The following is an 18,728-nucleotide window of genomic DNA, read 5'->3' on the forward strand; positions in this document are numbered from 1 at the left end:
AACATCAAGTGGTTTAATATTCACATTGAGGATTGAGGAATTATCTTCCATTATTCATTCGCTCAAGGGTCGAAATAACCATCAAGCTGACCTACAAAAGAAAAATCCAGAGCGCCGAAAAGAAAATCTAGGCCTACAAAAAAAAGAGAAACGTTCAGTTAGAACGTTTCTTAAAGAATAAAATTAAAAAAAATAATTAAAAAAATGTAAGTTTCGAATATCGAAACTTACCATATCGGCATATCCAAGTCCCAAAGCCGAAAGAATCGATACCTACAAAAAGAAAAGAGAAAATTAAAAAAAAATAAAAAAAATAAAAATAAAAAACGTGTTTTATTCAAAACTTACTGATTCTTTGGGTTTTCCGTTCTTCGGAAGCCCACCCGAACCTATAAAAAAAAATACAAGAACGGTTAGTTAACCGTTCTTAATAATAAAAAAATAAAAAAAGTTAAGATTCGTACCATACCTTACGAATCTTTGGGTTTTCCGTTCTTGGGAAGTCCACCCGAACCTATAAAAGAAAAAAGAAAGAACGGTTAGTAAACCGTTCATAATAATAAACAAAGAAAGAAAAAAAATAAAGATTCTTACGAATCTTTGGGTTTTTCCGTTCTTGGGAAGCCCACCCGAACCTATAAAAGAAAAGAAAGGAACGGTTAGTAAACCGTTCCAAAATATTAAAAAAAAAACAAAAACCAAAATTCGTACTCGTACTTACGAATCTTGGTTCTCCCGTTTGTCCGAAGTCCACCCGAACCTATAAAAGAAAGGAACGGTTATTAGTAACCGTTCATAATATTAAAAAAAAAATAAAAAAAACAAAACCAAGATTCGTATACTTACGAATCTTGGTTCTTTTCCGTTCTTCGGAACCGAAAGTTCGCCCGAAACCTAAAAAATAGAAGTGAACGGTTATTGTAATCGGTTCATAATATTTTTTTTTAAAAAAAACAAAAAAAACAAAACCAAGATTCGTATATACTTACGAATCTTGGTTCTTTTCCGTTCTTCGGAACCAGGAAGCCGCCCGAAACCTAAAAAAAGAAAAGAACGGTTATTAGTAACCGTTCATTAATAATATTAAAAAAAAAGAAAAAAAATTAAACCAAGATTCGTACTTATCTTACGAATCTTGGTTTTCCGTTCTTCGGAACTTGGAAGCCCACCCGCTGACCTAAAAGAAGAAAGGAAAAAAAAATGAAAAAAAATTACGAAACGTTAATAAGCGTTTCGTTAAAAAATGTAATAAAAAAAATCGGAACGTTAGCCAACGTTCCGATTAAAGAAAAAAATCAAAAAAAAAAGTTTCGAAACGTTAAAAAATGTTTCGTTAAAAATGAAATACAAAAAAAATCAGAACGTTAGCCAACGTTCCGATTAAGAAAAATAAAAAAAAAATGTATTTTCGAAACGTTAAAAAACGTTTCGTTAAAAAAAATGAAAAATAAAAAAATCGGAACGTTAGACACGTTCCGATTAAAGAAGTTAAAAAAAAAGAATAAATGAAAGCGCTTTTTCAACGTTTAGGCAAAAATTAAAAATAAAATAAAATGTCGGAACGCCAACGTTCCGATTAAAAAAATTAAAAAAATTGTTTCGAACGTTAAAAAGCGTTCCGATTAAAAAAAAAGAAAAAAATATTTTCGAAACGTTAAAAAGCGTTTCGATTAAAATGAAAAATCGGAACGTTAACCAAGCGTTCCGATTAAAAAAAAAATAAAACAAATATTTCGAAAGCGTTAAAAAGCGTTTCGAAAATAATTTTAATGAAAAATCGAACGTTAGCCAACGTTCCGATTAAAAAAATGAAAAAACAAATATTTCGGAAGCGTTAGACAACGCTTCCGATTAAAAAAAAAATAAAACAAATATTTGAAAGCGTTAAAAAGCGTTTCAAAATATTTTTAATAAGAAAAATCGGAACGCTAGCGTTCGTTATTAAAGAATTTTTTAAAAACAATATTTCGGAACGTTTTCAACGTTCCGATTAAAAATGAAGTAAAAATTAATCGAACGCGGCCAACGTTCGATTAAAAAAGAATTTAAAAAAATAATATTTCGGAACGTTTTTCAACGTTCCGATTAAAAATGAAATAAAAAATAATCGGAACGCTTAGCCAACGCTTCCGATTAAAAGAATTTTTAAAAAATATTTCAAACGTTAAAAAACGTTTCGTTAAAAAATGAATAAATAGTTTCGCAACGTTTCGTTGTGAAACTCACCAAACTTTTTCCGTAAAAGGCTCATATCTCCGGAATTAATGACCTTATATTACAGAATTTATCCACTTATTACATTTTCTGTGAATGGATCTGTGAAGGCTCATTTTTACGGAGTTTTTATAGAAATAACGGATAAAACTTTTATAAAGGAAAGGGGAGAAAGGGAGAACGAAAGGGAAAAGAACGAAACGAAAGGGAAGGGGAGAACGAAGGGGTAATGGGAAAACGAAAGGGAAGGGGAGAATGAAGAAAAGCAAAAAAAAATTAAGCTTTGCTAAAAAAAGCTTAATTTCTTTTTTTGCTATACCGCAGTCCGCAGCGGTAATCCAGTATCACGTGATACATGTGATATAGAGTACGGCCATTATAGTATTGACGAAATGATTTTTTTTTTAAATACTAATTTTAATAAATGTATATTATACTTAAATTAAATAGTACAGTGGTTAGATCGTGAGATATGATATTGTAAGTTGAGGTAACCGGTTCGGTTCCTGAGGTGAGTAAAAATAAATAAATAAATATAATTTAATTAAAATATACACATGTAATCATATATATGCGTTAATATACAGTGCGTTGAACAACAATGCATAATGTGTTGCACTACAAATTAGAGTTGAACGACGCGTATATTAACATTATGCGCTGATATACTCCAATATATGGGTGTTGATTAATATTGTTAATCATGTTGAACAACTAGCTGGTGTTGATCAACGCGTATACTGGTGTGAATCAACGCTTTTCAAACTTGCTGATGAAGTTGCACTACCTGCACCGGACGATCAACAGCCTATCGTACAAAATTCAAGGGGCGTATGTGCAACATCACGTGACATAATGTTTTACGATATACCAAGCCGGTGAGATCCCCCAATTCCCTCTGTCATCAATTTACAGAGTTGCCACATCGAACGGGCATTCTCATGGTCGAACGAACGAACAAACGAACAAACGAACAATTAAACGAACAAGCGATTAATCAACAACATAATTAACAAACAATATAATTAACGAACAATGTACAACAACATTCTTGGTTCACGACATAAATAGCGTTAGTAATATAAAACATTAAACGATATAAAATAAATTTTACTTCTCTAAATTTTCCCCAAATTATATCCACTTTTACCTTTAATTACAAACTTCGATAGCTCTCACTACGAATTATTACTTTCCAAAAGTGTATATTTAATTCATCTTAAATTTCCATTTTATTCAATTAAAATTAATTAAGCGAACATTAATTAAAGTTTAGGGCGAACCTATTACCTTTAATTAATATTATACTTCATTAACAAATAATTAAATTTAACTTATATTTTTATTGAGTTCTGTGGATGAGAACTGTGGAATTACTTTGAATTCCGCTCTCTATATATACAATTTTTATGCTACTCTCTATTCTGTCTATATACTATCTTTTATGTTCTTTTTACATATTATCTTTGAACTATTTTTCTAATATACTATCTATATTTTAAATACGCTATCTTTTAATATGCTATCTTTTAATATGCTATCTTTTTATATATGTTCTTTTTAATATATTATCTTTCACGTTCCATCTTTATACTATCTTTTTATATTATCTTTTACATTATTTTGTGTTCTTTAATCTTTCTGACATTATTCTATATGTTCTTTTAATTCGCTTTATGTGTTTTGCTTATAATCTATCTTTTGTGGCTTATAATTATTCTTTCTTATCGTTCTTATTGTTAAAGATTGCTAAGCCGCAATTGATCGACTCTATTTATCCTATTGGTTCCTTGTCAATCATTCAATAAATATTACATCATGTAGATCATTACTCTTCCTAAATGTTTATCAACATTATAGATATCACTTAGTTTATATATCACCAAAAATTTGAGTTCGTAAAAATTATGGGATTCCTATTACTCTTCCTAAATGTTTATCCTTTTCGGCTAATTATTTATCCATCTACGCCAATCCATAATTAATTTGTTCGTTCTTAATATTTAATAATTACATTTGGTGGTTGAATTTTATCATCTTTTCGTGCTTGATATTCGACCGTTTACACCGGTATAGTGAAAGTGAAGTTATTTCAGCCATCAAAAATATAGGAAATGTTCACAGAATAAGGATTAAAAAGCACTATAAATACCAATCGGTAAGAGCTGAAATTAGTTTATTTGATGAATACGAAAGTGAGTTTGTTAGAGAAACGTGGAAGGTACAACTTTTATTTGGAAATAGTGAAAAGAAACAAACAACGATGCAAGTTCGTTGGTTTCCAGGACAAAGTACAGTCAAATCTATAAAAGAAAAATGTAAGCGGAAGGCATACAAAATAATTCGTTCAAGTTATTATCAAGACGTAGCTAGAAAAATTACTCTTTTGAGTATGGCAAAATGGCGCGTTTTGGAAAAAACTTAGTATTCCTTGCATACTTTAAAGATAAAAATCAGTTGGACGCAGCTAAGGCATTGGACAAAGGAGCAGTCGATACTTGGATTATTCATGATAAGGGTTTGGGCAATCAACCGGTAGAGATCTCAAAAAGGGACTCACGTAGTGATTTGGTCAGCACTACGCCAAGATATAATGGAAAAGCAACGCCTGCAACGAAAATACAACCTATAGCCAAATCAACAATTATAGATAACATTAGTACAGACGAGGTGGTTGATGTAGTAAATAAATATAGGAAGAATTTATTAGATGAATCTCCACAAAATGTCGCATCAACATCAATAAAAGACTACGCCTCGCCAGAGAAAGTTGTAGATATAGTTTTGGATTTGAGAGCAGAAATCAACAAAGAGTTGTCACATGATGAAAAAGAGGATGAAAAGTGGATTGACCGATGTAGAAATGGGTATGCCGCGTTAGTTACAGATCTGAAAGAAAAAAAAAAGAAGATGGACGAAGTAAGGTTGGAACGTGATACGCTAAATAAAGAATTGGAAGTAGTTAATAATAAAGTGAATGAAAATCAAAAAATGCTGGATAAGCTAGCAAAATCCAACGAAAATACTAAACAGGTATCACCATTAGAATTACATGAGTATGAATCGATAAATGAAACATGTAGCAAGAGGCTAGAGATAAAAAAACCGATTCATTCTCAAGAAGTTATGGAGGCTCTACGTGCGGACCGTGAAAAGTACAGAAGCTCATAGAAAAAGCACAAGAAGAACGGAAACGCCTACGAAAGACACAAGGTGACCGTGTAAAAGAGGAAGAAGGAATAGAAAGTGATAGTGATGAAGAAGAAGAAGATCAAGTGGTGGTAAGTATAGAAGCGCATAACAAAAGAGGAGGAAAACCAGGTAGTCGCGGATGAGGTAGAGGAGGTAGACGTAGATTAGTTAAAAAGAAGTAGTTTCACTTAATATAGTTACTGTATATTTTAAATAGTTAAATATAATTTATAGATAGATAGTTTTCTTTTTCTTGTAGTTGTGTAGTATTTAAAGGGATTGTGGGTTGACCGAGCGGTAGGCCGAAGCGCCTGGTATGGAGAGGTTAAATCAGTGCTTGACATTGGTTACTTCAATGTGATTCTTTGATGTTAATTTTGTAACTAGTGCGCTTTTTACATTTTTAATAAAGAAGTTTCGCGTTTACGCGAGTGAAAAAAAAAAAAAAAAAAAAAATATAGCTATATAAAATTGAATCAAAAAAGTTCACATTGAGCATTTCCGAAATTATGAAAAAATGCATGTAGATCGTATGACAAACTACAAATTAAGCGAAAAAGTGAATAAATTTGGAAGATGATCGTCAGAAATTTATCATCCAAAAGCATACTATCACTAACGTACATCCAAATAAATTGCTAATCATATTTTTAAACCCTTATTTTGAACGCATAAACATATATATATATAAAAGGTATTACATCAGTCAGATAATTGGATGCTAGAATTTATTAAAAATAATTAATTTTATATTACCGAAAATATTAACGTATAATCTAAGTCCATCAAAATTACTATACACTTTTGTTGTAGCATAACTTGTACAGTAGTAAGATAATTATACATATAATTTATACACAAAAAATAATATATATATAGAAAAGATAATATATATTGGCCAGTCAGAAATAATCATATAATTCATTTTCGATATGGTGGCCTACTTTAAAATTTCACTATTCGATTCCTGCTGAATGGGTACGTGAACTTATAATATCTTCAAATCCTACTAAGTTCTATTTCAATTTGTGATTTTGTAGAACTCACGTGAATTTAAATTTTAAGTTAGCTCTGTTACAGGATGATCATGCAATAATAACGGATCCGTATGACAATTATTATTTGAGTTTTGTTATTTACTGGATAAATGTCATAACGTACTAATCCATAGAAGACGAATGAAGACGCTCTTGTTGGTTATATATAGCACCTCTTTCAGTGGTGTTTAATGCAGGTACACTACATAGGATCTGATTAGATCTTTTTATTGGTAGTAGAAATAACTCCTTCAAAGTTATGAATATTTCACATTTAAATGTGATAAAAATTGACGTTCGAAATTCTAATAGTTAATAGAATATATAAAAATTTGTCCATTGTACGAAATTTTTTCCGGAATTGAACTAACTGAAATTATATTTCTCTGAAGAAACTCTAGCAAAAAAATCTAATTTATTTTCTGAACGTTTAACATAGTCAAATTAACCAATTAATATCGGGTGCCATCAAGAAAAGGAAGCGATAGGTTATTATTTTGATTAATTAAAATCATTATAATTTGTACGTACACTTGAATCTATTTCTTTTAGTCATAAAATTTATTTAGTAATTTATATATAAGATTATTTTTAACATGTTTTTTATTGTATTATTATAATAAGATTAGCAAATACTACATACAGCTCATAATAAATTTAACTTATTGTTTTTATAGTCGATTTTTTCAAGTATTAAAATATTAATTTCAATTGAGTATCTGTCACAAAATGGTGGGCGTAATTATATTACACTAAATACATTAATTAATTCAAAATAATTTGTTTTATTATTACCAACTTTCTACGCCTTAATAAATTTTCTTTAGTAAGAAACTCGCAAAATATTCTTTGCTATTGTGCCAAAATGACCTGGTGATTAAATATACTATAAATTATGGAGCTATTATTCGTACCCCTAGTCACAACTTTTGTTATTCGTATCCTCTTCCCCTGTAATAAATCATGATCTACAATCACGTTAAGCAGTTCATTAATTTTATTACGCCATTCATTGAAAAATGAAAGTCAAATGACAAACGAGCTCATTCGTGTTGGTGAGAAATGTACTCTTTACCATCAGTATGGACATAATTCTCACAATTTCCAATTAAATTATAAATATTTAGTTTATTTTCATAACAATAAATATATACTTTAATGTGCACTATAAAATTCGCGGTAAAATTATTAACGTGATCATAGATCGTCTAATCACATGGTTTACTACAAGAAGGTATAATAACAGCCGCCTAAATTATAACCGCATAATTTTTAATTAATTTAATTTATTATACAAAAATTATAATAAAATTTTTAAATTTTTGTACTATTTTTAAAAATTAGACTTTGTAACTACTTTATATTAAATATGTGAATAAAAACTATCCCTTAAACGGTAATGCAGGCAAATTTGCCTGCAATTTTTTAAAATGAATTATATCCAAACTCAATATGATTTGGATTATCCTATAATTCCGCAGCTATATTGATCTACATTTTTAGCATCAATTGTATAGTTTGGTATGGTGGCTAATCACCAAAATTAGACGCAAATTAACCTCAAAAAATAACATCGGAATTTTTATATAATAAATTAATTTTCTTTACCATAACATTCTGCTTCATTACAAAGTATTTTAATATATTTTATTAATTTATTATGAAACTTCAAACTCTAATGAACAAAATAGAGATGATAAAATTTAACTTTATGCATTTTTTACAAGTTCACAAAAATAATGTTTTTTTAGGGTTCTATGTAAAGTCAAATTGTCACTTCTAAACATTATAAATCATATTAATAAAAGTTGTTCCCTATAGCAAATTCTACATATTCTATTAAGCTTTAATATAGCCATAATCAAATCCCAATGAGATCGTCAAAGTTGAATGCAAAATTTTTCAAATTTTTTGTCATTTTAAAAAACACAACTTTTGTCCAATAGTTAATCTTCAATCTTATAATATGAAATTAATAAATAATGATTATTGCCACATAAATTATGATTTAATCTCTTTGCAAAAAAAAAATTTTATTAGAATAACTTCATTTTTCATAAAACTAGATGAGAACTGAATTTTCGGTAAATTGCAGGAAAATTTGCCTGCAATGTCTTACCGTTTAAGGGATAAATTTAAGTATCGTAACACAGTTATTCATAACACTTCAATCAACAATCGCTCCATGTACAAAAAAATGTTTTTTTAAACTCGCTTTATCATTCGATATTTTTATATTAATACATTGATATCAAATTTTAGCTAACATAAGTGCGTGAGAAATATTATACAAGAGAGATACATGTATATATTTTTATTAAAGTCTTTTCATAGTGGAAAATACTGGAAATGATAACATGATTTTATTCTTAATGAGTGGAAAACTATACTTATTTAGAGAATAAACATTATTTTTTTTTACTTTCATAACTGGTTGAAACAAAAATATGTGATCATAAATTAAATAATAATACAAATACTTCTTGATGATATACTTTACCAGAATCGTAACCATTTAATTTACATGAACTAAAATCTCATCATTAGAGTTTCTTTTACCAATATATCTGACACGAGTTAAAACATATTCCTCCTACATAGTGCTCCGCAAAATTCGGGTCTAACCCGGATAATTCAACCCGAGTGAATTTTAAATCGGGTCGGTATTAACAATTTTAATAACCCGTGACCCGCATGACCCAACCCGTCGGGTCGGGTCATTCATTTCCTTGACTCGGGTTTTGACCCGAATTAGACCCGGATGATAATTAAAATCACTGATCACATATTGATTACGTGTTAATATTGATTACGTTTATATGATATTGTTAGACAAATGAGGTAGTATATCCCCACTTAGCGAAAATGGCTAGAGACTACCTTGCAATTACAGGTATGTATATAAATTATTATTATTAATTATTAACATTATATTAACTAATAAGTTGATTTTGATGATTAATAAAGCCCAGTAGAAAGAGTATTTTCCAGTGGAACCTATTTGATAGCTGCAAAAGGATGTAGTTTTTAAACACATGCATGTTCTAATTGTATCTGCTTTAAGTCCTGGCAGACACAAAATATAGTCAAATTTTTGTTAAAGCAAGTGATACAATTTCGATTTTATAGTTCAAATATAAAATAGGAATTGAAGATATATATCGTTAAATTCGTGCTTAGCATTAGTTCTAATAATAAAAAGTTGAGAGACCTATATGATTATCTTGTAGATCAATTGCCTTGCATTAATGAAAAAATTATATTTGAAAAAAATATTTCTGATATATTACTAAGTGTACAGTATATTATCCAATATATATATTGAAAATTACTAAATTTCGGGTCTAACCCGGGTTATTCGAATTAAATATATTCGGGTCAGGTCAAAATCGGATCATTTCTATTTTTGCCGGGTCGAGTCGGATATATTCTCCAAACCCGACCGAATCCGACCCGGTAGGAGCACTACTCCTACATTAACTCACAGTATTTGGAGTTTTTTATAATTCGTTTCAATTTTAAAATTTTTAACATATTGCGCAGTATAATTATCAACTTGTGTTTTTATTTTTTTGGGTGTTAAACTTGTGTAACAATTAATTTTCAGTCCAAGCCTCCATATTTCCGTTAAATGGCAACTTTTCTTTACATTTTCTATATAAAAGTTGCATTATGTCTTCTATTCAAAGAGAAGCAATTTATGCGGCACTAAATAAATTACTTGTAATAGCAAATTATAATGTTAATAATGACATACATAAACAACATGAATTTCGAAAATACTCCTTGCTGACAAATCTCTTACATAATTTGAAAAAACTGAAGCAATAAAAGAATTATATAAAATTTATGATCGAAATAAAGTTATTACTAATTCAGGAAACAAAAAGAATTTTGTGAAAATTGTAATAAAGAATGTTTAGCTATATTATATTATGAATTTTTATATTAGAGATTATTTAAAAACAAAATTTTCAAATTGGACTTCTAAAAATAATGATATTAATAATTTAATACAAAAATGTCAATTGGAAAACATTTGAGCCAGAAGGAATAATTGAATGGATTCCTTATTATAATTTTGAAAATATACAAATATTTGACAAAAGGTAGATTTTCTGAAATTTATACAGGAGTTTGGATTAATGGAATATAATGGATGGAAGACATAATGTAATACTTAAGGAAATTAGAAAATGTTGAAAGTGCAAATCAAAGATGGTTTGAAGAGGTTTATTATCTGACATAAATACCTAGAGAACTTATTTCGTGATCCGTCTCCAAACCAGTGAAATCTACTAATACATTTTGGGGAATTATTTTGCAAATTAATTTAGTGGGAAATTCAGATAAGAGCAATAGATATAGCACGCAGGAAATGTGAAATGAACTTACAAATTATTAGAGAAAAGTAGTTTAGAAGAACTGCAAAATTACGGAATGCATTTATTTCACCGAAAATCATCTCACCGACAATCAACTTACCGACAGTCATTTCACCGACAGGGTCGTTTCACCTACAGTTGTTTTACCAACGATCATTTCACTGACAAAATCATTTCACCGACAGGATCATTTTACTGACAACTAAAATATCAGTAAAAAATACAAAAAAAAATAGCATTATAAACAATTTATTTATTTATTTTATTTTATTTTATGGATAGTAAGGAGAATTACAATGAAAATCACATCACTATTCTAACGAATAACTTCAGTTTGTCCAAATCAATATGGAGCGGACCCTTACTAGAAAAAAGAAAAAAGAAAAAAACTATTCAGAGCTCTGACCAAGCCTGAATAGACAAGAACAAGAAAGGTTCAGGATAATCTAGTAGTAGGTTGTGACAACGATTTGTAAAAAACTACTATACATAAAACAATCACGTAAATAATCCGTATTTTTCTTTCAACCCTAATGGTTGCCACCTGTAAATACTGTCAGAGGTGGAGTGGTTCACTCTATTCTAAATTGTTAAAAGGTTTAATGTAATCTACTATAAAAGGTATAAAATGACTCCTATGGATGAAATATAAAAAATATTACGTTAATAACGAAATATCTAAAAAAAAAAATAAACATGATTAACCATTGTTAATCCTTATTGCTCGAACCAGACTCCCCATTTTTTTACAATAAAAAACTATTGAATATTAAATTAATAATTGTGGCTATGTTATCAGTTATCGAATTATGGTAAAAGATTAAAATTCGGTGAAATGATTTTCAGTGATATGATTTTCAGTGAAATAACCCTGTCGGTGAAATGATTTTCGGTGAAATGACTGTCGGTAAGTTGATTGTCAGTGAAATGATTTTCGGTGAAATATACCGAACCCCAAAATTACTAGATACACTACTCAATATAAGCAAAATATAGTACGACCTGTGTTTAATAGAAATAAATAATTTTAATACTTTTTTTTTTGTTTTTTCTTATTTATAACCTTTAAATAAATTATTTACCAGCAAATAAATAACATTTTAATAAAAAAATATCAATTTTGTGATTGTCACACCTCTTGTATTGAATAATTATGGCATTTTTAAAGGCCGGAATCCAGCGTCGCTAAAGAAAAAATTTTTTAACTAATCGTTCAATGTAAAAATTTTTGATGGATCCTGATTCCCTTGGTTTTAAGCAATTGGTTAAACTATTTTTCAGCCGGGTTGTAATACAAATTTGGCTGGTTACTTTTTAGGCAATATCGCCAATTTGTATAATAACGTAGCCTTAAATGGCAAGTATATGTTGATCAAACTTGTGATATTAATATTTGACGATGCAAATTTATCATTCAATATACCCAGAACATTATTATATAACACTTAAAAAAAAAAATTCTGGGAAAATCAGCTCAAAAGCCATTTAAGTTATAATTAATTTGTAAAACCAGTTCCCCGAAATTTATTAGTAGTTTTCACTGGTTCGGAGACGGATCATGAATTATATTTAAAATTATTTTATTTATTAACTAAATTATTTTATAGGCTAAATATAAGCAACAAATGTTCAACAGTTGTCCAATATTTTGGTCTAACACAAGAACAATTAAATGGAGATTTATATACTACTTATAATGAATGGAATTGATATAAATTTAGTGATAAGAATAAAATTCTTTTTAATTCAGGAATTTTGTGTTCAAAATTATTTAAAAACAAATTTTTTAAATCAGATATCTGGAAATAATGATATTGATAATTTAATATGAAAAATGTCAAATTGGAACATTCAGACCAGCTAGAAACAGTTTGGAATGATGGAAAATACGAAGAATGGGATTTCAAAGAAAAACAATTAAAAAAAATTGGAGAACTATTAGATATTCACTAAATAACTCATCAGTTTGGCATTTTACTTGATTATCAAAGAAAATTTTTTTTTGATTTAGAAATTAGAAGATTTGATTTTAATAATTGATATTGTTACTTACCTTCAAAAACATCAAGCACAAAGCCAAATCTTTTATTTACAACTAGACAAATTTTTTTATTTCATATGATATTCTTAGCTAAAACGATTGAATCACATGATATTAGTAAGATATTTCCTGATAATATCCCTTAATTTTATCACCTAATCATTACTTAGTGAAATGAGTCAATATGTTATTTCATACAATATATGAGCATCAATTATAACAAAATTTTCAATAAAGTGTATATAAATTGTGGTCATTTTTTATATTTTAATAGTTTTGTTTGTTTTATTCATGCTTTTATTCATTTATTTATTCATTTGTTTATTGTTTGCTTATTTATTTATTTATTCATTGATTTGTTTGTTTATTATTAAAAATTTCTCAATTTTTTACACGTAAAAAAAAGTATTAAGAATACTAGTAATTAAAAAAAATACATATTGAAAAAATAAAGTATCTGAAAAATTAAAAATCACATATATGAGGTGGGTCGCCATGATGACAGGGTCACCAAATAATAATAGTGTTGCACAAATTTTTGTTTAATTTAGTTTATTTTTTAGTTTATTTTTTTTAGTTTATTTTAAAATATAGTTTATTTTTTTAAGTGTATAGTTTAATTTTATATAATTAGTGGGACTATAAACAGGAATCAGAAGATGAGGTAATGGGAGCAATCTCAGCTTCTGTGGCTTTCATCACCATGAAGTCCAGCATGTGGATCAGAAAAAAGAAGGTTTATAATGGAAGCATATACTTCGAGTTTGCTGCAGATTTCAAGGGAATTTCTACTAAGCACAAGGTAAGTATTCGGTCAGATGCAGGAGAAGATGATGGTATGACCACATCCACCAAGTTAAAGGACCTTCTTATCCAAGCCTCAGTCACAAAGATCTGTTATACAGATGTTAATTTCATGCCTTATCCCCAAATGCACCAAAGTATAATCCTGAATTCTTCAATCTCTTCCTAGGTTTCAGGGTTCAACCCGCTGAGCACATCAAACCGAACCTAGTTAATTCGACATGTTCATGAGGTATGATGTGCAGAGAACAAGCAGTTAACCACATACATCCTCAACTGGCTCACATTTCTGGTTCAAAATCCAGACAAAAAACCCGGTACAGCAATTATTATGCGCAGTTCCCCAGATGTAGTAAGAATATCTTAACCGATTTTATCAGAGAACATATTCTTGGTCATGAAAACTTCCTCTCCACTACCCGTCTTGAAGATTAATGGGAAGGTTCAATGCAGCTGTTCATGCCAAAAAACTCATCATCCTCAATAAATGTGATATGACAGGCAAGAAATGGCATGGAGCAAATAACTGACTTAAGAGTTTAATCACTGAGCCTTACATCTCTATCGAGGAAAAGGGAGGCTGGAAGGGCTCGGTTGAGGCTTAATTGGACAAAATTGGCTGATCAACAAAATTGGCTGGAGGACAAAAATGGCCAGATGACAATAATTGTCACGGATATTGGATGATATATAAACAGTGGTTTTCAAAGGATAAAAAAAGCAGTTGGGCTTTTGTTTATTAATTGTAGAAATAGGATAGTTGGAATATTACATTGAGGCAGTAATATTGTTTATTTGTTTGTTCGTTAATAAAGATACCCGCTGATCATTTCTGATTTCTTCATAAAACACTGTTTATTAATTTTATCATTATAATTCATGAATCAACGTCCACCGAATTGTCATCAAGTTCATATACATTATTTACTGATATTTTACATATATATTGTTTACCGATTATTGTCTATTTATTTATTATATATACACTATTTATATATTTCCTTACACTTTATTGTCGATTGTTAACCGATTGTTATAAAATCATTGTTTATCCTTCTGTTACTACTCCCAGACCTTCAGAAATCAGTATAACAATAGCCTTAAATTATTATTTTGATAATTTATCATAATTGGAAAAGTTTTAAAATAAAAAAAAGATTTATTTAAATTACAAACTAAGAAACTTGTAAAATATTTACTACCTAGTCCTAGTGTTTAAATAATTCTAAGTATAATAAAAAAAGTGAATATAAATACATAAGCTAAAAAAAAAGGAATTATTTAAATTACAAACTAAGAAACTTGTAAAACATTTTACTACTCTAGCCTTAGTGTTTAAATAAATCTAAAAAGAATAAAATAAAGAACAATTTTTGTTGAATGCATGATACCAAATATCACTTTTAAATAGACTATAAATCATTAATTTTCATCTGTTTTAATATAATAAAATAAAATTAATTTTGTATAAATAATTTGCAAGATTAAATTTTATATGCACTATATTGCATACCTAATGACTTCAAATCTTTAATTATATAATCATTCAAATCTTCACTTAGCTGTTCATTTACTTCTACACTAGCTTGTAAATCTTCGCTTTCAAGAATTTCATTCAAGTTTTCACTAGTATTTTCAACTGCTTTAATATCTAATAATCAAATAAATAAATTATTTTCACATAAATAATTTGCAAGATTAAATTTCATATGCACTATATTGCATACCTAATAACTTCAAATCATTAATTATATAATTATCCAAATTTTCACTTTCAAGAATTTCATTCAATTTTTTACTAGTGAAATCAAGTAAGCAACTTGTATGATATGCTTTAGGATGAGATTTAGTAGCTAGATCGCTATGCACAATTGGTGCATTTATAAATTCCATAATGTTGCTTTTTAATTCTTCATTAATTTTATCATCAGGACGGATAATCCAATTCTTAATAATACCTTTCACTTCTGAGGTAGATGGCCTTTTCAATGGATCTTCATTCCAACATTTTTTCATTAAATCTACATAGCATTGTGGAGTATTTTCAATAATTTTAGGGCGTTCACCTTTACAAATACTATAACTAAGTCGAAAATCATGTGCTTTATTATTAAATGGTGGTACCCCAGATGTAAATTCCCACATAATCATAGAAAAACTATATATATCACTAGCTGGAGTATAAGATTTGCCTCTTAAAACTTCAGGAGCCATAAATGGCATAACACCATAAATATCATACTTTTTCAAAAACGATTTTACAGGTTGACATAATCCTAAATCACAAATATAAATTTTATCCTTATTCTTATCATTATGATTTAAAATATTACCATCATGAAAATCACAATGAATAAGATTATTTCCATGTATCCTACTAAGTCCAGAAATAATTTCGTACAACATATATAATTTTTGATTCCATTTATTTTCGACTATTCTTGTTAGATTTTCTCTTAAATTACCTTTATTTGCATAGTACATTACTACCATATATTTTGAAGTATTTGTATCTTCTGTGAATCCATAAACATTTATAATATCATTTGAAGTTAAAACACTTATATGATATTCCCACTATAAATATAATAATTATTATTAAATATAAATAAATTTTAATTTAAATTAAAAATAGAAAATAATATACTATCATACTTCTTTTAAAAATTCATTTAAATTTTCATCTAAATTCTTAAGACATTTAAGAATTACTTCTTCATCTCCATTATTCTTTAACCAAGTAGCTTTGTATATAGTACCAAATCCTCCTTTATTAAGATATTCAACATTTTTAAATTTGTTATAAGGAATCCATATTAATTCTTTTTCAAGAATAAAATCATCTATAATTGCATTTCCACTTTTCCCAAATCTATAAATTTAAAGTATTAAAATTATATTATGGATTGTATTATAATTTACACTAAAATAAATTATTGCTTACTCTAAAATTTAAATAGGAATTTAATTTAATATAAGTCTTAAGTTTTTGGATAAATACATATACTAATAATCTATAATTTACAACTTACCAACTAAAGTAATAGATATTTTTTAAATGAAAGAATTAAATTAACAAATAGATATTATATAAAATATATAATAATAGAGATACTTACAAGCTAGATCATAAATATTTTTAAATAAAGAAATTAGATAGTTTAAATTATATGTAAATATTATAACAATAAGTAACAATAGAATTAAATAAATAACTTACCATCTATAAAATAATTTTTTATATAAAGAAATTAGATAGTTTAAATTATATGTAAATATTATAACAACAAGTAATAATAGAATTAAATAACTTACAATCTTTAAAATAATTTTTTATATAAAGAAATTAAATAGTTTAAATTATATGTAAATATTATAACAATAAGTAATAATAGAATTAAATAAATAACTTACTCACTATATTATTTAATAATTTTTTAAATAAAGAAAAATTAGATAGTTTAAATTATATGTAAATATTATAATAATAAGTAATAATAGAATTAAATAAATAAATTATGACTTACCAACTACAAAATAAAGAAATTAGATAGCATAAATTATATGTAAATATTATAACAATAAGTAATAATAGAATTAAATAAATAACTTACACCCTATATTATTTAATAATTTTTTAAATAAAGAAATTATATAGTTTAAATTATATGTAAATATTGCAACAATAAGTAATGATAGAATTAAATAAATAACTTACGATCTATTAAATAAATAAAGAAATTAGATAGTTTAAATTATATGTAAATATTATAACAATAAGTAATAATAATAGAATTAAATAAATAACTTACGATCTATTAAATAAATAAAGAAATTAGATAGTTTAAATTATATGTAAATATTATAATATAAGTAATAATAATAGAATTAAATAAATAACTTACCAACTATTAAATAAAAATTAGATAGTTTAAATTATATGTAAATATTATAACAACAGGTAATAATAGAATTAAATAAATAACTTACTCCCTATATTATTTAATAATTTTTTAAATAAAGAAATTTGTTAGTTTAAATTATATAACAATAAGTAATAATAGAATAAGTAATAATAGAATTAAATAAATAACTTACAATCTATTAAATAAATAAAAAAATTAGATAATTTAAATTATATGTAAATATTATAACAATAAGTAATAATAGAATTAAATAAATACTAACTTACCATCTATTAAATAAATAAAGAAATTAGATAATTTAAATTATATGTAAATATTATAATAATAAGTAATAATAGAATTAAATAAATAACTTACTCCCTACATTATTTAATAATTTTTTAAATAAAGAAATTAGATAGTTTAAATTATATGTAAATATTATAACAATAAGTAATAATAGAATTAAATAAATAACTTACGATCTATTAAATAAATAAAGAAATTAGATAGTTTAAATTATATGTAAATATTATAACAATAAGTAATAATAGAATTAAATAAATAACTTACTCACTATATTATTTAATAATTTTTTAAATAAAGAAAAAATTAGATAGTTTAAATTATATGTAAATATTATAATAATAAGTAATAATAGAATTAAATAAATAAATTATGACTTACCAACTACAAAATAAAGAAATTAGATAGCATAAATTATATGTAAATATTATAACAATAAGTAATAATAGAATTAAATAAATAACTTACACCCTATATTATTTAATAATTTTTTAAATAAAGAAATTAGATAGTTTAAATTATATGTAAATATCATAAAAATAAGTAATAATAGAATTAAATAAATAACTTACGATCTATTAAATAAATAAAGAAATTAGATAGTTTAAATTATATGTAAATATTATAACAATAAGTAATAATAATAGAATTAAATAAATAACTTACGATCTATTAAATAAATAAAGAAATTAGATAGTTTAAATTATATGTAAATATTATAATATAAGTAATAATAGAATTAAATAAATAACTTACCAACTATTAAATAAATAAAGAAATTAGATAGTTTAAATTATATGTAAATATTATAACAATAAGTAATAATAGAATTAAATAAATAACT

At 26.4% G+C, this 18,728-nt stretch overlaps 2 protein-coding genes across 2 annotated transcripts; one reads left to right on the forward strand and one right to left on the reverse strand.

Annotated features, from left to right (window-relative positions):
• Positions 1 to 4,614: 4,614 nt before the first annotated feature.
• OCT59_025883 (uncharacterized protein) lies at positions 4,615 to 5,549 on the forward strand (the record flags this gene model as incomplete). The annotated part of the gene is made up of 2 exons (XM_066142790.1): positions 4,615 to 5,247; positions 5,376 to 5,549. The coding sequence occupies 2 exons, from the start codon at positions 4,615 to 4,617 to the stop codon at positions 5,547 to 5,549; spliced, it is 807 nt and encodes a 268-aa protein (XP_065992368.1).
• Positions 5,550 to 15,095: 9,546 nt separating this feature from the next.
• OCT59_025884 (uncharacterized protein) lies at positions 15,096 to 16,896 on the reverse strand (the record flags this gene model as incomplete). The annotated part of the gene is made up of 8 exons (XM_066142791.1): positions 15,096 to 15,106; positions 15,187 to 15,324; positions 15,401 to 15,694; positions 16,139 to 16,250; positions 16,329 to 16,545; positions 16,699 to 16,708; positions 16,789 to 16,795; positions 16,894 to 16,896. The coding sequence occupies 8 exons, from the start codon at positions 16,894 to 16,896 to the stop codon at positions 15,096 to 15,098; spliced, it is 792 nt and encodes a 263-aa protein (XP_065992369.1).
• Between the last annotated feature and the right edge of the window lie 1,832 nt (positions 16,897 to 18,728).

This window comes from Rhizophagus irregularis, chromosome 6, assembly GCF_026210795.1.
Source record: "Rhizophagus irregularis chromosome 6, complete sequence".
In the NCBI taxonomy this organism is placed as follows: Eukaryota; Fungi; Glomeromycota; class Glomeromycetes; order Glomerales; family Glomeraceae; genus Rhizophagus; species Rhizophagus irregularis.